We start from the raw sequence: 26147 nt of genomic DNA on the forward strand, positions 1-26147 counted from the left end.
CCTGACCTAACGAGTAGCAACGAAGCATTTTACTACGAACAATCTCCTCTTGGTCCATCAATATAAAAAGAAGGAGTCATGACCAAAATTGACTTTGTCAGGTAATAAACCATTCGAAGTCTTTTTATAACAATCTGGCTTTTCGAGAAACGATCTTCTTCACGTAAATTTAAGCTAGATACTTGAAATGACGACAACTAATAAAGTGAACACTCGTTAACAGGTGGCACGGCAACTCAAGTACCCAGCATGCAACTGTCTGTCTAGCCAATGGACCGTCGGGCTGGATGAAGTTTCTCACGGTATTCTGTGACGGGCGAAGAGTGTTGGGTTATAATTAAAGAGAGCAAACAGGTTTAATTAAGATTATTTACGAGCGTAGAGAAGAGAGCCAAGTGCCACTTCTATGTCGTTTTGAGACTCAAACAAGTGTTTGAAGAGAATGAAACCCTGTTTGTAAATTTTTAATAACTGACAAGTCGGTCTAGTTGGCACTTTAATGGCACCAAGTGTGTGGGAATCATTCTTTACTTACATGAAATATACCAGTATTTTTATCGGAACGTTTATTTGGACATGTATACTGATCCAAACCACCCTTACAGACCAAAACTGGCACTGTATATTATACATAAAACTATAGGCAATCATATTATTATGAAAAAAAAATGGAGTTTAATGTCCTACTATTCTGGTCCGATTGGGATAATGAAGATGGGCATACGCCATACAGTGTGCCATGAGGGAAATTTTGTCTACTCTTATAGCGAATTCCATCTGTCAATTTGTACATGAAACCTGCGTTTTTCGTCCCATCCGAACGACTATACATTTCCCTTGCCAGGCCCTCTGACACCACTGACAAGGAGGAACCACGCCGGAAAATCCCGATGAACTTTCTCGGCCAACGCAGTGTTCGAACCCGGGGCCTCCAGGGTTAGCGAGCCAACCTCTTACTCCCATATTATTATGACGTGTTTTCTTTAATAGCCAGACCACAATTCGTACCGATGCCATAATTTCACATTCCTTGCACCTTCGAGTATGCTTAAATCAATATGGAAATGTTTAGAGTAATCTCCGTATACATCAATCTATTATCCGTAATAACTCGAAGTTTCTAAAATAACATAGCAAAGTTAATGGTAATAAAATCATGACCAATTTTTGCAGTCTGCAGAGATATTATTATAACTGTCTCCAGCTCGCAATATTTATCTCAATTCAAGTGTTTGGAAATTACTTTTCTTGAATTAGTTTTACAACCAAATTGGCGTTTGTTACATTAACATAAAGTTGTGCAAGGGCTAAATTAGACATCAATTAACTTATCCAGACCATAATCCACTCTCGATGTCATCGTTAGCCTGCAATATTTAGTGGATTTCAATACATTTTGTGATGGATAATTTAACGTGAAATTGGATAATCAAGACTTGGCTTATTATCGCACCAAAGTTAGTAATGACGTTCGAGGCTAGCCTAAAATTTAATCGCTAATATCTCGGTTCAGAGTGGAGCAATTTGACTTAAATTTTCAGCATATTGTCTTCATTATCTGTTTTTTAACTATTATAGCGAGATCTGTCAGTTTGATTTTTATCTAATCTTACTTAATCCCCTTTAATCGATGTGATAGAGAGATAAACAAGTGATACTATTCCAGAGGGTTGCATTTAACAGAGTTAAAAGTATTAGAATTTGAAAAATAATATTATGTATGGTTATAGTGTAATTAATGACCATTCATTAGTCCGACTTGTATAACCAGATTGCTGATTTAACAAACACAATCTATAAACAAAAATCACTTATATTACAAATTTAGAAAAATTGTACGTTTGTGAGAATAAAAACAAAAATTGCGCATCGGTTCAATTATATTGTATGCAAATTTCCCGCCAAATGTAAAATTTATATCTTAAATAGTGGTTATAAAAGAAGAAAAAAAGTACAATTAAAGTGTGTTATCAGGTGCTGTAGAAATAGAACGCTTGTCGTGCGTCATGTACGGCACCCATCATGTGGTGACCCTGTATATTTTGAATTTATAGTTTACTATACCATTATATGCACTTGTGGTGCTGTGCATTCTATATTCCAGTGGAACATTAAACCATTTAGTGTATTAGTCTTATAGTTGTGGTGGGGGATGATCACGAGGCAGCGTATGATTGTTTCGTTTCCAAGAACACCACTATCACAAGATGGGGGTGTGCTGAAATTCGGGTTAATTTTGGTCAATGTGTGCATTATCTTGTGCATTCATCTATATTATCGTAAAATATTTCGTCACCCATTCTTATACTTTGTTTTTATTTTATAGGCGTTTATATTTTGCTCATTTGTCAAAAATATAGACAAATTCCGTGTACTAGTCAAAGTCAAAATATTTAAATTCCAAGCTATTGATAATTAGATAAATATATGAAAAAAGGGAGATAAATAAAGCATATGGCTTTAAGTCAAAACAAATTATATATTAACCGTTAGATATCCATCTTATCAAATTAAAATTTATAAATTAATATAAATATTAGAAATAAATGTAAACAAATATTTCGGGATCGTTTTTGACATGAACGGACTCGAAAATTGCTTGATAAATGACACTATTCATTGAAATATTTTATAGTTAAACACTTAATTTACAAAAATAAATAAAATTCGTCAAAATTTGACAGATTTGTTCAAAAAACTCTAAACACGTGTAAACGATGAAAGACTAACGTCAAAGAAAATCAAGCACGCGCAGTGTCGATTTCAAAGAAAAACATGGCCGTTATTTTTCACGTCTGCCCTCGAAAACTCTTTAAAACCCCAAAGTCTTCGTTCATTTCTAGCGCAACAACAGAGCTGTGTTCCTAATTGTGGGAAAATTGTAATTTACAATTCCCACTAGGGTAAACGAACTTGTCTTCGCACGTACATGCTTGTCGAAGCAAACCCCTTGATTCGTGCACACACCTGCTAATGAACGGCGTGTATGTGTATGGTGTAGATATGAAAATACTTATATTAGTATAGCATTCTAGTATATAAGTAGTTTTGTGTACTTATAGTACCTTAATAGCAGTCTACAAGTAGCTTAGCAAGTGTCAAAATTTGCCAATAGTTGTTAATTTAAACAGATTAAAACAGCTGAGATCGTGAAAATTTCAAGATGACACTACATGAATGTGTGATAGTTAACTAGTGTAGTTAAAGTCTCTGGTCGTCATTTGAGACATTTTTAATCCCTTAAGAATGGGTTCGCGAGAGAATCATGCAAAATTTAAAAAAACCGGCACAAGCGGTGTCGGGCGATTTTGACCAAACTTTGCAGATTTGGTCATTAGGTACCCCGTATACCCCACACGAAATATGAGGGTCACCAACCTTGTAGTTACGGAGAACCAGCTATGGCCATTTTAGGGTTAAAAACCCGTCATTATTTTTTAAAAATAACCCCTAAATTCAAATATTTCCCATAAATTGTCTATTGATTTTTTATTTTTTTTAATTATTTTTTATGAATGATCATGTCTACTACTTCAATATATATGACTATTGAATTTTTCCAAAACCATTTGAGGCTATGAGGAATTTATTTTGAGACGTAGTTTTTGCTATATGCTAAAACATATAAATTTCATGATGCTATATCTCACCCACTGCGGGACTGAGGACAATTCTATTAATAATGGAAGTTGAGGACTACTAATACTAATATTTGGTTTTGACAAAATGACTGGCACGGATGTCTTTCATATAAAATTTGATGGTCGAACTTGAAGAAAATGACTTCATTTTTTACATCATTTTTCCAATAAAATCATTCATTGCCTGTATTATTAGGCCTTTTAATGCCCCATGCAACCGCCTTCCAGCAACCCTCTGTAGGGTCGGTACAGAAGGTTCGGGAGTTCCACAAGGATCAGTCCTTGGACCTGTCCTTTCTGTAATGTGTACTAAGAAGTTGGACAACTAATCGATAATCATGGTTTCTAGGACGACATTCTTATGCAGATGATACACAGGTGATCGCAATTTATTCCCTTTCAAAAACTGTTTCATTCCCTAATTATTCTGACATCAAATTGTGTACACATGACATTAAAGATAGGATGAAAAGAAATATGTTGAAATTAAATTGATTAAGTAAATCAGAATGACGTGGTCAAAATACACATCTGAAAAATACAAGTTCAAATGATGTGGTTGTATGAGATGCAATATTTGTACCATGAGACACTGTGAAAAGGTTAGGTTTCCTCTTGGGGTCCAATTTGAGCATGGACAGTCACATTAGTGAAATTTGTCGAAACTGTTATCTTTGGTCCAGGAACATTGGCCATATAAACACTTTATTAGCCAGGAAGCAGCTGCTACACTTATATGTTCTTTGGTATTCCCAAGGATTGACTACTGTAAATTGTTAGTAGAAACATCTAGTGCCAATATTATAACAAATCAACTTGTTGAAAATACCGCAGCTCGAATTCTTACCAGATCATCAAAACACTCTCATATTACTCCTGTTCTGAAATCAATCTATTGGCTGCCAATCATCTTCAAAAGTCTGTCTTTGACGTATCAGTGTGTGAATGGCTTAGCTCAAATATACTTATCTAACTTTATGCACATACAAGTTCCCTCAGTAAACTCCGGCCGAACACATTCATCAGTTTTGTTGCTCAAAGTGAAAATTAATATCATTTGGATACGGATCGTGCTTTCACTACGGCAGTGTTGAGTGGGATTAGGTCTAATCAAACGAAACACTGTGGGGAGTATGCTAAAATAGTGACCTTATGCTCATATACAATTTGTTTTTTGTCTTTTTGAAATATCGCTTGATTCGCTTGTCAAGTATAGACAGATGTATATGACTAGTACACTATTTAGTTTTTACGATTTGCTGTTCAAAAATTCATCATCCTTCTACTAGATCATGAGATTATATTGCCGAATTAATAAAGTGTTGAAAAATAGTCTAGAGACATTAATTGTATTTACCAAGAACAGCTCTTTATTTTTGGCATTTACAGTAAAGTAAGCTTTTCAAACTTCATCGTTTGAAAATTTTAACGGTGTAATTGTGAGCTCAGTTTTCGTGATTAGATACTTATAGATAAATAGATAGATAAATAGATAGATAGATAGATAGAAGATAGTGCTAGATAGATAGATAGATAGATAGATAGCGCTAGATAGATAGAAATAAGTAATTGTAGTTTTGATAATGGAACATTTTTTAAACTTGAATTTTTTGATGAAAGTATATAATCTGCGTTTATATTTATTTGTTTATTTCTATTTTTATTATGGCTTGCTGTTAATGGAACTGGAAACCACGTTAATTTGGTTTCAAGTGCCATGTTACACTTTTCAGTGTATAAATAAAGCGGTTTATGTTTCGTCATTTTTGTTGAAAATCGTTATTTTTGTACAAAAATGGAAATTATTTACTACTAAACGGGTCGAGTGCCACCCAATTATTTTCTTCATCTTAATACAATAGATCATTGCCTTTTCAGTCAGCATTCCAAAAAAATACTTAAACCCGCAGTGGGTGAGATATAGATAGAATAAAATGACATACCTAAATTGAGCTATTTTGGTACCTTGCAGCAATAGTCCCTGTACCAAAAACCGCTCCATGAAAATCCATCAAACTTTCAAAATGTTTTCTCACGAACGATATCTGCTACGCTATAAAGTTTCATTAATCTACTCGCCGTAGTTTAGTTGTACGAAATAATTGAAAAGTGGTCTGAAAATGATGATTTTTTGGCTCTTTTCGGTCTTAAAATTTCGATTGATCTAAAATTGTGGCAGTGGAGTTTGGAGGAGTTACCCATTATACATAAAAAAAATGGTGAAAATCGGTCACCCACCATGTGCCGGTCCCTGCATGGTTCTCTCGCAAACGCATTCTTAAAAACTAAAATATTGCCAAAGTTAACTTTCTAAAAGAAATATAAGCTCATAAATAGTTCAATTCCGTTCAATATTTACAAAGATATGATGCTTTGAAAATTTGTCAACATCGGACATCCTTTGCAGACAATATTAAAGGAATGTGGTCGAAACAAGCCAGCGCCACCTATAATCTTCGCTTAAAAATTTTGAATGGACCTCTTTTTAATCCCATCGAACATACGTCTGGGGATTATCTACCGTCGATATTTTGATTTTGTTTTCTTAATAATAATTAATTAACCAATTTGAGGACATTTTAGCGTGGATTGATGCTATCGAAAAAAATACAAATGACATCGGCGACTTTTTAGTGTATATGTATATGTGTGATCATATATATTGAACGTTGTGACTTTTTTCAGACTGATATTTTAATGAAAAACAACACAAAATATACTGATGACCAATGATTGGTTTTGAATAATTAGTCATGATTATTCATACCATGGAGGGTAACTTCCGTAACTGTGCAGCCTATTGACGCTACCAGTCATTAATCCTTGAATGACAGGACATGGACAAGCAAAACTGGACAAGCAATTGATAAGATAAGTAAGAAACATCTATTATCTACAGTGGGATATGTTTACTCTTTCTAGAACATCGGATACCACTTCTCGTTTTAGGAGGTCTCATAGCTAACCAATTTTTGCTGATCAGTGATACAGGATTATGCCTTTGGGATATTTGTCGGATATATTCCGATCTTTTTATCTATCGTACAATATACAGTATGCACCACGACAAGATATATAGACAATTAAGCCACCATATTCTTACATTCAACAAGCCTTACCTTAGTTTCCCACATTTTTAAATACATCATGACCAGATCGTTTAATTCGGGTACTTTAAATCGATATAAAGTACCCCAACAATATACCGCAAACTTACATAACAATTCAGTACCCCAACTGGCCATTGTTAAGTGCAAACACGGTTACGTGCCCTTGGATTAAAATTAGTCGTGCTAATCGAATCTACTAGCCGTTCTTCGGGTGATTCTATTGATAATGAATGTACGAGCTGCCTCTTTGTCATATACAAGCACGGAGAGAGACAGAGAGAGAGAGAGAGAGGGGGTTTTAACGTCCACTAGACACAGACTAGGTCATTTCGGGACTAACATATGGTTTAATTTTATTTTGAATTGAATTTGTTGGTTCTGGTATTTTGGTGAGTTGGTAATGTACGTTTTCTATTCTTAATATGCATACACGAATACTGCAGAATACATGTCACCCCATGACCGGCGAAATAATCTTAGATGTGTAGCATACTGGGTCAGTTTGTCAGATTAGATCGGTTTTTTTTCAGAACTATCAGAGCAGAATCTCCTAGTGGGCCCGGTTTTAGTACTCCTTCTCATAATCGGTGTGATATTTTGTTAATTAAAGATGAAACGATTTGTACCTCTGTATGAGCAAAATCGAAACTATTTAATACTAGACAATGAATGGAATATAAAGAATTTACAAAGTTAAAGTTACAATTTCATATTTTCTAAGAAAGTCAAAACATAATTATTTTTATGTCTTTTGCTCACTAGGTTGTCAACTCACTATTATACGATCTTTCTCACACTTAAAAATCTTCACACCGGAAATAATAACACAATTACCTCCGAATTACCTCCCTTGTTTTCTATTCCCCACCATGAAATAGCTATCTTCAAACGTTTGAATTTGAAGTTGAAAATGATATTTTTGCCAATTTCTCAACTGTCAATAGTAAATTATAGGATTAATAGGATTAATTCTTTAACAATTTAGGACTGTTTATAGATACCATCTATTTTAGGGCTTTATTTTAATACATTTTAAAAATATAACTTAAAAATATGAAATTGTAACTTTAATCGGTCTAATATTGTAACTTCATATAAAAGATTGTTTTAACTAATCACAAAGTGGTTTTATTTTGGATTCAGATTTACAGATTCTTTTCTTGTATTTTCCTCAGTTGAAGAGAAATGTGTATTCAAATAATTTTCGTCTTCTTCTTCGTTTATACACATATATCCTGTGGATTGGTATTTTAAAGTCGAAATGTTTCTATTAAGTTATAAAACCCCACCATGTCCAGTCTTTGTATGGGGTTAAAATATGCTACTTGCTGAAATTAGTGAGTAAGACTAAGACGCTGGCTCGATAGCCTGGAGGTCGCTGGTTCGATAAAGTTCATCGGGATTTTCCAGTGTAGTTCCCCTTGTCAGTGGTGTAGGACGGATAGGACGAAATACCGAGGTCCCGTATACACATTGGCGTGTACGTAAAAGATCCCTTGGCAGTTGGAATTCGATATAACAGTTGACCGTAGCGCTGCTGTCCGGGCAAAATTTCCCTCATAGCTCACTGTATGGTGTATGCCCGTCTTCATTATCCCAGTCGAGGCAGAACAGTAGGACGTTAAACCCCATTTCAGAAACGTAGGACGCTAAACTCCATTTCATTTCATTTCGAAACTTACAAACCCCCACATTTCTCAAAGACAAGTATAGAGAGTAGGACAGTAGAACGTTATTGAAGGAGTTTAAACTGTTATATATATTTCTAAGTTAATATTATTATGGTTAAACGCTGACAAATTTCAAATTATTCCGGCTTGTATATACGCATTGCCACTTTAAAGAAGTTGTTGGGTGTAGGCCAACAGATATTACAACTCAGTGGTAACACTGATTAGCTACAGCTCTACATAGCAGCACGGGGATTGGGTGGCCGAATGGTTAACGCCTGGATCAGAAGGTCTGCCATTGGGTCAAGTGGCGTGATTTAGATTCCCCGCATGTACGTGACAAGGGGTAAAGTCGCCTGTTCAACCTCGTGGGTTTTCTCCGGGTACTTCCGATTCATCCAACTGCTAAAAGACTCCTACGCAGCCAAATTATATGAATAAATTGAACCATATGACATAGTTTGTGTCGTGTGGACGTTAAATTCTCTCTCTCTCCCCCTCTCCTCCCCACTCTCTCTCTCTCTCTCTCTCTCTCTCTCTCTCTCTCTCTCATAACAGCACAGTGATACAGGTATATTTGTTGACGGACCAGTTTGCTAGTTATGTGTTCCTCATTTGGTTTTGCCAGAGAAAAAGCAAGAAAGATTCCATAACTTTTCATCTATTTTAATTACTTAATCAAGATGTATATATTTATATAATATATTTATAATTATTCCATTAAATTATTTCATTATTCATTCAAGAAAGAGACATGCTTTATCTACAAAATAAACAAATAAACAAACCAACAAACAAAAAATGTATATTTTGACACTGATTCGTGTCGTTACAAATCAAGAACTGAAACGTTTGAATAATTATTAAAATAAACGCAAAATACGGAAAGGGAGACTTAATAGATCATTTCAAATAAATGAATACATGGGATTTAACAGCCTGAATCTGGACATGTAGGCATTCGGGTATCGTTTATAAAAATGGCGCAAAAATCACTATTTAAAATGGCACTAAAGTTCATAAGACACTATTTAAAATGGCATTAAATTTCACATGGCACTTTTCAAAATGGTAAAGAAAACCAAAATAATTTACAGGCACTATTGATCAGTTTGGCACTTCAATTCACAATAATATATCAACAAAATATAACACATTCATTGCAGGTTGCAGATTAATTAAATCAAATTCAACATTGTAAGTTGCAGATTAATTAAATCAAATTCAACATTGTAAGTTGCAGATTAACTAAATATAATTTCAATTTTGTTTCGTTTAATTAATGAAATTGCAATATAGAAACGAAATAAATCTTCCAATTTATATAATTTATTGTAAGTAGAGGTTTCTCTCGTCACTGCACTGAATGGGGTACCTAGGTAAATATTATTTATAATCTGTGCAAATCAAGGACACACCATCTGCAGTTATCTACGAGGAAGGATATGCTTAGTCGTTCTAGAACATCGATTACCACGTCCCGTAACGCGGTGTTTGTGAAAGCAACGGTCGCAATTTCCGAAGCTATCTCTTTTTTTCCATTGGGATCAATTTGGAATATTAAGTTTACAAAGATTATTTTTAGATTCATACTATTATTACATAAAACCTGAGATGGTCAGTGACGTCATACAGAAATTACCCTAAAATATTCAAATACAGATGTTGACTAAATATAAATATATACATAAAACTTGTTCTGTACATGCACGTGAAATAATACTGTCTTTTCATATGTACCCGTAAGTACAATCATTTTCAAACAATTCAAAATGGCGTCAAAACCAAACTTCAACTCGTTTGGATATCAAAATATTTAGATTTGACATAAACTTGAAAACTACTTAAAATAAAGCGACGATACTTTATAGTCTATGAACGTATATGCCACAGTAATGATTTTTCTAGTTTACGGGGATCGCGCAAACTATGGTGAGATCTTGTTCGTCGTTGACTTAGAGACACGTTAATCTGTTTGTTTTCGTTGTGGTATTTTGATCAGCACTAACATTGCTTAAATATATTCGCCGTTTTAAAATCATTCCGATCATCTAAAAATAAATCGTCTGCGCATAATCATCATCCTATACGGTCAAATAGGCTGCAAACAGCTGAAGACCCTTAAGTTTAGGCAATACGTAGCTTCATATCCATACAAAATGTGGATATTCGTAAAATCCTTTGCAGCAATAAGATTCTCCATTGGAAACCTTGTTCCATTAACAGTCAATCGGTGTTGTTGTTAGAGTTCCTGGTAGCGTGAACACGTGTATTTCCATGCTCTAAATCCGTATTGCCAATGAACGATGTCATTGTTTCTTTCATGTCCACACATCGTTCCGGCACACACTAAGGTAAGAAGTCAAACACGAAACAACCTTTTCTAACTGTGCAATCAACGGTAACTTCGGTTTAAGTAACATTCTAAACTAGTTAGTTGGCAGCCACAGGTACCTGACTTCCACTTCCAGTTTCCATCATATGGATGTTCAGGTGACTTCCTGGATAAGAATGCGCATGGTCATTGTCCATATTAACCGGAACAGCTTTAGGTGGAGAAGGGGTCGCGAACAGGTGACTGTTTTGGGGAGACGGCAAAGTATGGCCATGCAATGGACTGCTCAAAGAACTTTGATCAGATAGGTTAGGACTAAGCGATGTCACTGAGTTATTTGGTAGGGACGCCATGGACGACATATTTCCACTAGCTGAATAGTGATTGGTTATTTGACCGGAAAGACTGTCGGGCGGAGTTGGTAAATGGCGGCTAGGTGTTTCTATATGAGAGTTCTGTGATACGGGTTCAGTTTTCACTTCTGAAATAAAATAGAAAATATTATTATATTATTTAATAAAATAGCGGAGCTACGGTGGCTAAGTGGGTGAGACGCTGGCTCGCTAGCCTGGAGATCTATGCATTGGCGCAAAGGTTCATCGGGATTTTCAGACGTGGTTCGCCCTTGTCAGTGGTGCAGGACGGAGGGCCTGACAAGGACAGCTGTCTAGTCGTTCAGATGGGACGACAAAACGTGTATACATTGGCATGCACGTAAAAGATCACTTGGTAATTGGAATTCGATATAAGAATAGGCCATAGTGCCGCTGCCCGGGCAAAATTTCCCTCATAGCACATTGTAAAGTGTATGCCCGTCTTCACTAACCCAGTGGGAACATAACAGTATGACGTTAAACACCCTTTCATTTTATTTTATTTATTTCATAACGTAGTTTTTCAGTCAACGAAACGTGCACATATAGAGAAACAAACTACCCTCGTGTGGTGTGAACAATTACGACTGATAGAGAGACGACGTAGTTACATTGGTTTTAAATTTGATACATAATGTCCTCAAATGTGACAATTACTTAAAATGTCCACAAAGTTTCGAAATGAAGAAGTCCTTACGCAGGTCTGTCAATTCTGAACTGAAGAAGTCCTGACACAGTTCTGCCAATTCCGAAAACAAATGTAGTGCGAGTGGGTCGTGGCGTTAAAAACGCTTCAATCATGATGATTGGCTGGCACATTCCTTATGACTGGGCATTCACGTATTTACCCTATTGACACTCTTCAGAGAAATCGCTTCCGGAATGTTCCAATCGAGTACCTCCGTGCAGTTCGTGAAGTAATGAATGTCTAGTTGCTATGTCATTCGATCGTGTCATCCTCTCTATAATATATGAAATCAACTTTAAGTCTTACTTACCGACTTGCGGGGCTTCTGATTTGTTTGAGACAGACTTTGTTTTTCCTTGACCCTTTGGTTTTCGTTTTCTGGTTTGAATTCCATCTTTTTTCATGGCTAATGGTCGATTAATCTGTGAACAAAGAAATTGTTTAACAATAATAATTTGTGATAAATCAAATAACCAACTTACATGTTGTGGTGGGTTGAACTGGACTTTAACAAGTAATTATGACCAGAAGCCCGCTGTATTAACCTACATCAAGGAGATATTTTAAAGGTCGAAAGAAAAATAAATCCCCCAATGCAAGTTCCATATAGTTTATTCAGTATTTTATTGATACATTGTAACGGAACTGTAGTCTCTATATTGCAATTTGTCACTAAGAAATTAATCTCGGTGGTCTAGAGTTTTCTCAAAACGCCCAATTGGACAAGTGAAACAACAGTGTCATCGTTATTTTTAAAGTTCATTGTACTTACCCCATGTAATTTATAGTAAAGACCACAAGCGTTACAGACTGGTTCGCCTTCGTTGTTACGTCTCCATAACGTAGTCGTACTTGTATGACAGTTAGAACATGATAATCCAATACGTCTTGATGCAGACTGAAATAAAATAAGATGCGATTAAAAATAAATGTTAGGCGTATCAACAATTTGTTAAAAATCGAGTTTCCAGTTGTGACTTTTTTCATCAATGTCAAAAGTATTATGATTATGCCCTAAGTGAAATGAAATTAACATCTTAAACGAAGGAATGGAGTGGGGTTGAAGCTGAATACTTTGATCATTTGGTAATTAACTTGAGCCTTGGTAGGAACAGTGTCGTTTTCTTCACCTCTTCATTGAATTCTGTCAATGACGTTTTTCGTCCCACCCGAACGATTGAGCAATGGAAACATGGTTACGAGTGCGATGAGAAGAATGGCCCTTTTGCAAATGTGCACATGGGTGGGTCTCGGTTTTTCGTCCCACCCGAACATGGTTACGAGTGCGATGAGAAGAAATTTGCCTGTTATGTAACACGTTTTTCTTTTGCATTTTCTACACATTCACCCAATTTTCTTTTTTTTTCTTTTATTTGTGTTGATATATGCTTGATAACGTTTAATACATGTTCAGTACGTTAAATGTCTATTAACTGTATGAACTCACCAAATGGGATTTTGTACCAGATGTTCTAGAATAAATACATGTGTATGCATAGTCTAGTTTACGATATGGATACATGGTCCCATAATTTGGACTTGGGTTTCAGATGCCGAAATTACCTGGATAGATGATAACCTTCGGTTAAAAGTGCCACCAGTCGATGACAAAATAGGACATACGATACATATTTTAACAGACACGAATTATTATTATTTAACAAATTAAGCTGTTTTGTTATGATATCTAATGGCGACGAATATCTTGAATTGTACATACCAGTCTACGTTGAGGTTTCAGAATCGCCCCATTGACACTATTCATCTTATGATAAAGGCCGCAGGCATTGCACAAATAATGTCCGGTACCGTCTCGTCGCCATAATGGCGTAGAGAGAGCGCCACAGTTAACACATTCACGACCTTCCAAGTCAGCGTAGTAATCTTGGCCATCTGAAATATAAAGGTCAAAACATTATTGTTATGTCTAGCATAAACAATATAATATATACCTAAAACATAACACAAATAAAGGAATGAAATGGGGTTTAACGTCCTACTGCACAACTAAAGAACACTAGATTTGAAATGTACACGCCCTGTATAAATTCAGTTATCGCCCAATAACACATTCTACCGTAGATATCGCTTGTGTCATAACTTTCATAATCTACTGAGCGATATCTCCTAAAATAAAATCTATACTAAAGAATTATATTTGTTTATTTGCGCGTGTAAGAAAGGGTTGGGTGATAAATAAAATCTCCTACTCGTCTTTTTTTCATATAAAAAAATATTAACACTCGTCTATAAAGTAAAAATATAGCTAGGCAAAGTCTCGTTATTTTTTACATTATCGACTTGTGTTGATACTTTTTGATATCAAAAAAGATTCGTAGGAGATTCTCTATTTCTTTCCACAAAAACATAAAAAAAAGATATATTTTAACACGTCACTATATATTTTATTTAACTGAAAATTGGAGGAATATTATACCAATATCTGGTATATTCAGAACTACGGTTACAATACGAAATGACAAAATTGGAATTATATTATACAAATATCTCGTATATTCAGAGATATGTTTTTTGTACGCGTATATTTGTATTTTAATTCTATTTAGTTAAAACAGACAACTGTATCTGGGTTCAGTGTATACAGCAAAGTATATAAATAAAAATAATTCATTATAATTAGCACACATGTCAAGTCAAATTTGCAAATTTTAGTAGCTCAAATTTTTGGGAACACAACATTTTTACTAATTAAATTTGATACGAAGAAAATGCCACAGCAATGTATGAATAACCTCTTTGGGGTCAACCAACTTGTATTTTTTCCAAAACCTATGTCAGAATTTGGGGATTTACTGCTAAAATAGCAATTAGAAAGACAAATTTACATGTTATAGACCCAAGAAATCGCACTCAACTACATACGTCACTGCGAATCCCTAATTAGCACGCGATAAGAAAGTTGCACCTCGCTCTCATCTCGTGCATAGTAACGGCGCCAGCACGTGACACCAAGGTTACCAGTGGTACATAGGTCACGTGTTTGAACATGGCGGAGACTAATTTCGCTTAATAAGCTGCGTGTAGTCGTGTCACTCCGCAGTACAGGCTAGTGCTTGATTTCGGGTTCTAATTAATCCAGTTACATGGGTTTGATGCCCAAGTGCCAAAAGATATCAAGTTAATTTAGAATAAGTTACAGGAATAAACGCTGGTGAGAAAGTTCTAAAATTATTCAGAACTGACACGTTGAACATCATACTGGGAGGTTTCTTTGGTGCGATTCTTTAGAATTCGTGAGAAAAAAGGGACTTGGTTGTAAAATGTAACGCGATTTCTTTGCCTGTCAGCCTTTGCTTTTAGTACTAATTATATGATAATTAAAAACGAAATTAGATGCTTTTTATGTCTAAGATTTAGTATATTAATAATTGTGGGAAATTTATCAGAATTTGGAACTCACTACATTAAAACAAGTTGTGAGTCTTGAGAGTAAATTAATGCTATGATATTCGTAAGTTCAGAATTATAGTTTGTATCGGCTAACGAGGAGAACTGTGATCTTGCTAAACACTTTCAACAAATATTTGATCATGTATACTAAAACTATTGATAGAATAAAATACATACATCTTTAGTAAATATATTAAAACTATTCAGAAATTAACATTTCCAGAAGAATTTAAAATGCGAGGTTATAAAAGAAAATCAAATCTGATTTTTCAGAATTCTTCCTGATGATGGTATCCATAACAAGCCAATACTAAACAATTGATCAGGGTATAAAAGGACATCTGATAGTGCTACAGAAAATGGCGGTGCCAGGACTATGATTTCTACAATTGCCTCGGCATAGCTAACTAACTTTGACCAATAGGAAAAGATATCGTTAAATTCTGTAAAGAGTATAGATATAAAAAGCTGAAATTTGTCATGCTAATAAATTCATCAGATAAATCCGAAGGGACGGTTAGGGCATCTGTAACCCCGAAACAAGAGTAGTAAGAAACCATGCGGGTTCTCATAGAAAATATCAACAACTTGAATTTGAATTATATAGCTTATCAAGTCCGGGGTTATATTGAAGTTATCAATGCTATCATATAATACGCTACTTCAATACTAACAATACTGATAACAATTTTGATAACATTACAAATAATACTCACAGGTCAACTATTAGATATTGTCTCTCACGTCGTGGTGTGAACTATGGGCCTACAAAACCACTCACTGATCATTATTATTATTGCGAACTAATAATTCCGTAATTATAATTTCTTGGTCAGATTATTCTATTATTTGGATTTAATGGACTTATTCACAAAAATGACCAATGCTCCTTTTCAAATAAATTTGACGGGTTCGCTGTATTAAGGTCAAATGCATGAACTTCCGATTTAGAACATTCTCAGAACTTCAGCAATCTCTTCCATTTTGATTCAGTTCAGATTGCTCCTACCAATGTAAACAGGTTTTTTTTAAAAGTATAAGCAAGTGTCCATTCAGTTTTGGAACCAAATGATGCTGTCATTGATAATTAAATGCATGTTTAGAATAAGCAATAAATGATTTGTTGTTCGAGGTAATGTTATCTAACATCGTGGAAGTTATCTCCATTTTGACGTGTCACTCTGTTTGCGTTGACAAAAGCACTGATAATGATGACGTATTTCGTAAACAAAGTCTTCATATTATCTGAGTTATCTTTATAAGTTGGCTCACCGGTTTATACATATATATGTATACTACATAAGCTACTGTTTGGATATTATTCTTACATATAGTAGATAACTATACATTACAATTAAATTTTACCTTACACGTATACAGCAATACACCTTGGTATGTTATATAGATACCCTTTAACCTCAACTTTGATAATGCAAATGATTGTGCTCTGGGTATTGCAAGTTCCGTGATCAAACGCCATTGGAACAGTTTAACAAATGGACCAATGGTTGTCCTTTGATTGATGACAATAATTACCCATGGGTAACTCCTAAATTGAGAATAAGTAATCCGGGTTCCAGAAAAAGGCAGGCTTACCATAGCCCGAGCATGGAACTCATGACTACTTAAGCTAATTGGAGCGTTTGATTTAGATATTTTCAAATTTAGAGTTGATTTTCAAATTTCAATCGTTCAGTTAAAATTTGCAAGATTAAAAAAAGTAAATTTAATAAAAATTCATTATTTCCGCTGCTCAAAACAAACACATTGATATTGGCCGTAAACTACGGCTGGGGTGACGCAGGTATCAACATTTTAAGAGAATCTGAAGTTGTTGTCACATGCGGATATGACCGACAAATTGTTAATAGCTAGTTTTATACACATAATAAGATTTCTAATACTGGTTTTTATTAAGTAGTAACGCGAATGATCAGACTAAAATGACATGTAAACGTTACAGAATTGGGATAGTTTATTTGTTTCGAAAGGTCAAAGGGTAGTCGGTTTAGGCAAGGGGATTTAACCTTAAGGATTGGGTCCTACTTGAAAATAATAAAAACATCGACTCGGGGGGGATAAAGTTGCCGAGTTATCAGCTAGCTAGAGTAGAATTTGTAGCAACGACGACGATATTAAAAGTTCACTAATATAATATTTGACTTGTTTTAGGATTGGTCTGTAAAGATAAGAAAGTGGGGTTATACAGAGTGCACGAAACAGTCTTATATTTTTTTTATATTTTGAATTAACACGTAAATTTAAAAAGATTAAAATCACAAAAAGGTGATGATTGAGAATGGGTTTTCTGGTATTTAGAGTGCATCGAAATTCACTCCAAAATAAGGTTCAAGAATTTTTAAAAACTTGTTGTCTACATATTATTTTACTGCCACAAGAAGATGACTGAGAAGATACTTTCTGATATGTAGAGAACATTTACATTGACTCGAAAATTGCGCCAATAAAATCTTGGATTTCTTTTTAGGGTTAAGCCATGTCTAAACATATATATGAATTATTACTCTTGTTAAATTATACAAATAATTACACGGCACCGTTTTCCATGACTTAAACCTCAATTTTAATGAAGTGGTACGGTATACTACTACATTGATGACGATGCATGTTTTTTTTCACTCTTGCATATTAAAAATTATGTTTCTTATATACTCAGGGATCAGTTGCCTGCGTGAAAAGCTCTACCCTTATTATGATTTCAATATATAAACAAATGCGAATCCCAGCCATTGTGACATCTTCTAAATATACTGGATATGCTTGCATCGGATCCTTTTGAGATGAATCTCAACAAGTTAATTTAAAACATTCAGGCATCATGCATAATTCCAATAATGATATTCAAATATAACAATTCTTATACGTAGATGTACAAGAGCATGTGTACGTGCTTGTAGTGGTGGACTTCAAAAGATGTTAAAAGGTACCAGCCAGCGGCGTATGGACAGTTTGTGCCGACAGGGGCTATTCTTGTGATTGCCCCACCCGCTCCCCATGGAACACAGCGTACAATGTAACATAATCTAACATAAGCATTGTTTTCGTAGGAAAATAAAATTGTGAAATTGTGTTAGACATCTTGTATCTATCCACTGTCCCAACAGGAAAGATACATTTATTTCATAATGTCTTGCCCGATCGGTGGGCCAAAGATCGAAGCCCACCAGAAGTGTCACTCGGGGCAGAGCGCCCTTGCCCCATGCTACTATCTTACTATATCAGCTGTTCTATGCAGGGAAAGCATCGGTCTAGTAAAAAGATATAATTTTGTTTCGTAGTTCTACTCATTTGTAGTTCTACATATGTAGTGGTATGACATTTAACAAACACAAGCTAAATGCCACTTTAAAAAATAAATCCCGTATTTTCTAAACACCAAAACAAGCCTCATTAATACAAACACATAGCTTGTTTTAGAGCTTGACATTTCACATTTCGTTTCGGTTTAAGTTTATCTCGTAAATTGATTCCTTGTTTTATCAGTAACTGTCAAATCGGAAGTTAACCATACGAATTTTATCTTTTCTGGAAAAAAAATGTATATAAATATCGCAAAGCACGCGCTGTAAATGACGTCATGCGGGCTATAGGGGGTTGTCACGTGCCATGAAATGTTTGCAGAAATCACAAAGTATGTGTGCTTAATTTATAGTCAAATATATGTATATTATCGACACAAATGGCCTATTAAACATTAAAGTTTCTTGGTTTTACGATAGTTTTTATCTATCCTACAGCATTTGCTTTTAAATGAAAATAAAACCATAATCTGGAATGAAAAAGAATTACAAAGTCCTAACAAATTTTTGGATTGGTTGACAATACGGTTTGAAAACCACGTGACAAACTATACACGCCTATTCTTTTGTGGTTTCATTGTTCAATAGGTGTGTCCGTCACGGTTGATATGCTAATTCAAGTAATCCGTGATACTCCCACTGTCTACCGATTAGTTGTTAGCGTATTTTGACAACTCAGAAAACGGTTTTAGATTTACTTAACAGACATAACGATATTGTGTCCATACTCCCCCCAAAAAAAAATTAAAAAAAAAGAAAAAAGATATATATATTTGAACTATTTTCATCAAAAATGATACTCTGTTTATTTGCATTTAGCAGGAGTAGAAAGCAGGCGCCCGACCAAAAAATCGCACGTGTTGAGATCTCACGCGTATGTTGATGTTTTTCATTAACAATAATCGGGTGTTCATTTCAGAATAATTAAATACCAATTAACGCTGTAATTGAAAACAATTCTGATAGACATCGGTATCCGGACGCTCTGTTAACGTAGGTAAAGGGGATTGTAGTCTCGGATGTCAAGGCAAGGTTAATTGACTACATGCCATGGTAAGAGGCGAACATTTGAGAAAGTGTCTGGTTTAATGCTTTATGTCAAAACATATTCCTATCAACAATAAATAAAGCTTGAAAGTAAGCTGGATAACTAAGCCTAAATAAAGCTTGGAAGTAAGCTGGATAACTAAGACGAAATTTATAGCTCTGTACTGGTATTTTACCCATAAAACGAATATAAAATGTATTACAAATTCTTTGTTCGCAAAATGAAAATATCGCAACTATGCATTTTAATTCTTCCGCCAGTCAGCACTTCCAAGAAACCATAACTGCACCATTTTCTATGACGTAATACACAATTTCTAATGAGATAGTGCCACATTGACGTAATGTTTATTTTCCGAAACATTAATGGTGGTTAAATTGCCTCTCGTGCAATTTTCTTTGTTTATTTTTCTATCTTCCTCTAATTATTTTCTTTAATTACTCATGAGAACATAGTATTTATTTATTTAATTAATGACCCGGTGACCTTTTGTAATTAATACTTAATTTATCATCTATATCATGACAAGTGTGTCTCGAAACAATTTAGAAGTTTTCTGATCTGACGACATGACAGTGACAACTAAACGATGTTAGTAACTTTTTAGAAAATCCAGGTCCATCAGAACACACCCGAAAATGGCAATTGACAGAGTTGGGGTATTGTTTTGATGTGCTTTGGTCTATAATTTATATTTCTAACACGATGGGGTACAGGCGGGTTACTAGAAATGGGGGATTATCCCCACCCTTTACTAGAAATGGGGGATTATCCCCACCCTTCCCTAGATCCACTCTTTTACTATACTGACCACTATTTGTAACATGAAATGAAATGGGGTTTAACGTTGAACTGAACTGCACCAACCCAGCTAAAGAAGAAACGCTCACTTGTAACTAAATTTTGTTCTTAAAATTAATATTTAATACCATCCTGGCTAATTCTCGGTTTTCTGTGACTGTGTAATAATAAACTCCATCAAAATGACTATAATATTGCGGGTCATAATATAAGTAATAAATTCATCATTGTTTAATTAAAGGTCAACATATTTGGCCCATGATCTTGACACGCGTTAAACATTATTACTCCTCATAAATAATAGTGTTAGGCACAAAATCACTTTATGGATTGAAATATCTACCAAAATATGTAATATTTGTATACAACATATTTTGTTCGATATATATTAGATTTAGTTGTGTATGAATTGTCATAGGTGCCATGTTATGGTATATTGTGTGTACCATAATATGATATTTTGCGTTAAATATCACATACTTAAACATAAGGTGGTTCACCATTTCACAAAAATGACATACATATTTTGTTGTGTACAGTTCTTTTGGTTTTACATGTATCACAACCAGACCGCTTATCGTATTTGGGAATATATACAAAATCGCTTTTATGAATATTTAATCATGCACAAGACCATGTAAGTTTTTTTTTATTCGGGCAATAAAGATTCCCCCTTTTCTAACAGGTATTAATTCATACTAACAAATTTTAGATATTTTAATATTTCGAATTTAAAGAAACTAAACCTTTTTTTGATTTAGTTGCAAAAATGTCTTGAATTGTTCTGATACTATTAAATAAGTAATTAACACGTTTTAAAATTAAGGTTCAAATATCTTAAATTCTAAATATCGTAATAGACCTAAAATTATATTTTATTAAAATGTCACTAGGGGTTTTAATATACAAACTATACAAATATTAGTCTGTACATGTTTTAGTCAATAAAATGCAATAAAGACAGTTTTTAAGAGTCCCACTCAAATTTTCAATTTGGCACTAAGAGGTCAACTACAATATTTGTTAGAACAATTTATTAGTTATTAATTCAGAACAGTGTTTGTAAATGGCCTGAAAGAAATGACATATCCTCGACATTGTACGCATTCAAGTTGTGTGCACACATTTAAGTGACGTCATAAAACTTTCACATTTTACGCTGGTAATTTACAACATCACGTGATACGTCAAACACTCATACGACAGTAAAATATTCAATAACTTGCGAGCAATATTGTCAAATAACACTTAGATATGGTGACCCTTACCAAAGGTCAGATTACTGAAAGGTCAAAGTTCGATAGCTTATCAATTAATGTTTTATAATAATTGATATAGATAATGTAATACATGACTAGCATATTCGTGTTTACGCAACACGTGATAATTTGGTTGAGATTGCTTAACAGTAGATATTGTTCAATTTTCGAAATGAGTTCAATTTTTACCGCTTCCAATGTAAATATGATAAATCAAACCATGAAACTATAAAGTCAACAGTAGCTTTATTGTTGTAAAATATAAAACTTTTTCAAAAATCAACTTTCTAATTGTAAACCAAATGGTATTCACCAGGTAAATTGTTCCTTTTATTTCGCAACCGAAAAGCCATTAAAATAAAATTGTCGCTCATAAATGGATATTTCGGGGTAATGGGCAGTGACAGACTCCCACTTGCGTTCATGACATCAAAAAGAGGGTTTACTTGAAATTGAGAACATTTTGAAACATCAAACTTTGACCATGCAGGGGTTTTCCCAAGGGGAGACAAGTGTTAAGTTAACTTTCATTCACTGGTTCAACGTGGGGAGGATTTTTCCCGGGGGAAATCGTGTTTTCGCTCTTGTTGAAATTAAATATAAATCAAAAAGACGCTAAAGTAATTGATGTTGTGAAATTTCTAACAGGGGGGTACTAAACATTTCTCCTTGCAGTGTTAAATGATACATAACAAACCGATGCACGTGGAAAATACGTTACATATGTAATCGCACGAGGGGGGGCTTTATATAAAACTTTATTTAAAAAAAAAAAAACATTTTGATTTTTTATTAAATTAAAGGAGAAGTCGACATTTGATATACAAAGACCCGTACCTTTACAGTTATTTGTTATAGGATTCACAGTAAATATTTCTGGTAAAAATAGTATTTGTTGGTTGATTTAAAATAAAATATAAAACTATATTTAAATAATCTAGGATTTATTTCTTACTTTGGTATTTTGGCACGACAAGATGAGGTCCGATTTGTAGCAAAAGGGTGACGTTCGATTTGTTAAACAATTCAAATAAAGAATGTGTAAGTAACACTAAAAACTTGTTATTGTATCAAATTTGTAATGACAATGAAATAGTAACGTAGTTTCGCTTTAAATAAATCCGGATTTTCGACATTTGGTTTCATATATATTTGTATGTGCCCAATTTGTCCCAATTAATTCTAAGGAAAAAATCTTTTTTATAGCAATTATGTAGAAATTTGATTTACATTATATTCTGTGACGCATCTGGTTCTAATATTGTGTCTCTTTAAAGTTTTTTTTCGGTTGGGTTTATGTGTTTTAATAGTCGAATATTAATGAGACATTTCAAATAGTCTGCTGCTGTAGATTTGTTTTTCTGAGGCTTACAAATTATGCTGTATATTTTCCAATGTACATACACCATTTTGTTACTAGCGCAAAGAGAAGACAATTCATAGGGTTATTTGTATCTTTTTAAAATTAATAATCAGTTGTTTGAACGAAAATACAAGTGGTATATTGTAAGTCATTTTCTAATATCCCGGCATAATAGAATTTGAACAAATCGTTGAAAAATCACTTTAATTTATACGATAAAATTATATCACATTTCTTCAATTAATACACCGAAACATTAATATCGAAGAAAACACTTAAAGTTTTATTATCTACAAAGTGTGAAATTTATGGGTTTTCTATATTTAATTTAAATATCTTATCGTCTCATCTCCTCATTACAGTTAAACTACTAAAGTATTTTACCAACGAAATTATGAATTTTATAAACCTGTCAATATTTTGCATACAACCTTTCTTAACCAAGTATAAATATTGTTAATAAAGTATAATACAGTATTGTGTTTTACTTTATCGTCATTTTAATCGTGTCAGTAATCTTTAGTTTCAGAATTTAGATATTCTGAATGAAATGAAATGGGGATTAGCGTCTTACTTTTTTTCCAAAGTTCAGATTGTCTTTCGTGGTATTGATATTTAATGTAAAATTAAACAAATTTCAATTTTACACAAAGAAAAATATACGAGAAGAAATTCTGCAACCTACCATTTATTTTTGTAAAGTTTCGGTTTATTTGTGATATATTTGTGATTATCTTTTTATATAGTATTATAATATCTAAAAAAGAATAAAAATCAAGAATCTTTCTCCAGAAAAACTGTCAATAGTGGCGTAAAAATTAAAGTATCGAACAGTGGAAAATCAGCAATTTCATGCAGTATTATAATTGTCGTAAATGTAATCATAATATTTCATGATCTAAACGAGATATCACACGTTCTTATCTGAAAATTACATGTTTTATTTATATATAAAAACTCCATCATTTTCAAAACATGTGTTTTGAATTATATGGGGAGTAATACCGACAACTATTCTGAAATAATTCTAGCTTCTTGTCAATATTAATCTTCTTGCGATTCTCATTATTGTTAAAATATTAAGGGACAAATTCTCCAAATTCTATATTTTAGATAAGGTCATGTATGTTCGCGATTTTGAATGGCTTGATCGCTAAGTACCGTGGCCGTTAATGTTTAGTATTTTAAAATTATTGTATAATTGTTTTCCGTTGATGTAGCTTGGATACCGATATGACTTTTAGACGTTATATTAGGAGTTAAAGAGTTAAGAGTTTTGAGTCTAATTGTTTACAATCTCATACTACAATTTGACTTTAAAATTAACAATTATAACAACCCTCCCCCCCCCCGCCCGCCATCACACACACAAACCACTTGTGTTGTTTTCTGAATAACAAATATATGTAAATATCGCGTTTAAATTTCAAAATCGAAAATGGTATTTAAGCAGATAAATATGCCTGATATGTATGTATGCCATAGTTTGAATTAGTGAAACGTGTGATAAAGATGATGCTATTCTAAAACGTCCATTTTGAGAAAGATGTTTAGTAAATGTATAATGTACTGTTTTCATTTTATATTTATTAATCGTTGATACGAAATTAGATGTGGCAGAAATATTGATTTTATTTGGAAATCACGAAGTTGAGCAGCACTTCACATCTACCTGTGCTCTTAATGAACTATCTTTTTAAAACTAAAATATCTCAAATCTATCATGGACCAAGCAACTAGTGTCGACAAAACTCATTATTATGTTTTCAAAAAAAAAAAAATCATATGAACTAACCTGGACCGGTTCGGCAAAATCCTTGCTGTAGTGTCATATTATTAAAGGTGTTCCATCGACCAATATCTGTTCCCATATACGTCGGGTAGGGATTGATACCCGGGGGTCGGGCAAGAGAACCACTGTATCCTCCATCGGGTCTTGTGGACGGTGTCGAGATCGGAGACGTCGATGTCGGGCTAAAGCCGAAACGTTGCTGTACTGATGGATTCGATCCGTAAGAAACGTCGGATTGTAAGTTGTAGGATGACGAAGATTGTGTCGGGTAGTTCATCGGTAACATGCCCCTTCCCGGTGGGGATTGACCGGCTGGGTTGCTCACGTACTGCATCGGGAGCATCGTACGAGGAGTAGGGACGTACAGCGGGCTGGTTCCCGGGTGTAGATACGAGCTGGAAGTTTCGTGGGGGTATCCTGAAGGCGTTTGTACCGACATGGCGTGGACGGACCCTTGATACATTGCTGAGCTAAGGTGGTGAGGGTCTGAATTCGATGACGTAGTTGGTGGTAGGTGCCCTTGGGAAGTGATGGAAGGATGGTCCAGGTAGTTGAGATAGTATTCTACGTCTTCTTTCGGCAACAACTTGGAGTGATATTCGGGCAGATTAAGAACGGGGTGCATGCCCCTCTGGGAAACAGCGCTGTAAGATTCTTGAGCGACTGGCGATCGTGACGATGGACTAGATGATTCCGATTTGACGGGGTTCGGAGAAGATGACGATGTAGTACTCTGATCCCGATGGTAGGGGGTGGAAATCCACGGCGATTCAACTTGAGCCATTGAACTCCATTAGAAAGTCCAAAAATCCAGAAAAAAATGTCTTAGAACAAAATAAACCACCGTTCAAATTGATGTCAGAATCCAAACGCAACTTAATGAAATGTTCCAAGTCCGAGTAAATGAAAGAAAATTATAATATCCTCGGTAAGAAATTACACAAGTTTTGTTCCAAGTTCATTCACAAAATCACAGTCGCAATTGTATACTTCGTGTTAGCAAAAAAGTTCCAAGTTGAAATAACGCAAGACCGTTATCGCACGTTTATCCGGCTATATCAGTTGGTATCATAATATGATAAGTCAAATCTCTATTTTAAAGATAAATACCATTCGACAACGTACGTATATATACATCTACATCAGAACAACCCACTCCATAAGCGAATAGAACCGATTTCTTAAACTCCTCCCACAAAGGGGTGGTTTTAAAATCACGTGATGTTAGATTGGCATCTAGGGTTCAGATTGACATGGAAACCATTAATGAAGACGTTAACCCTCGCCGTCTTTGAGTTTCCAGTATTTCTTTGACCAATCAGAGAACACGCACCT

General features: G+C 34.4%; 1 protein-coding gene across 1 annotated transcript; it reads right to left on the bottom strand.

The window, feature by feature from the left end:
- Positions 1 to 9071: 9071 nt before the first annotated feature.
- Positions 9072 to 26099, bottom strand: LOC126827178 (transcription factor GATA-4). The gene is made up of 5 exons (XM_050556419.2): positions 24816 to 26099; positions 13539 to 13711; positions 12591 to 12716; positions 12129 to 12240; positions 9072 to 11237 (listed from the first exon to the last, which is right to left on the bottom strand). The coding sequence occupies exons 1-5, from the start codon at positions 25594 to 25596 to the stop codon at positions 10855 to 10857; spliced, it is 1575 nt and encodes a 524-aa protein (XP_050412376.1). The 5' UTR covers positions 25597 to 26099; the 3' UTR covers positions 9072 to 10854.
- Positions 26100 to 26147: the final 48 nt, after the last annotated feature.

Source organism: Patella vulgata, chromosome 1 (genome assembly GCF_932274485.2).
Source record: "Patella vulgata chromosome 1, xgPatVulg1.2, whole genome shotgun sequence".
In the NCBI taxonomy this organism is placed as follows: domain Eukaryota; kingdom Metazoa; phylum Mollusca; class Gastropoda; family Patellidae; genus Patella; species Patella vulgata.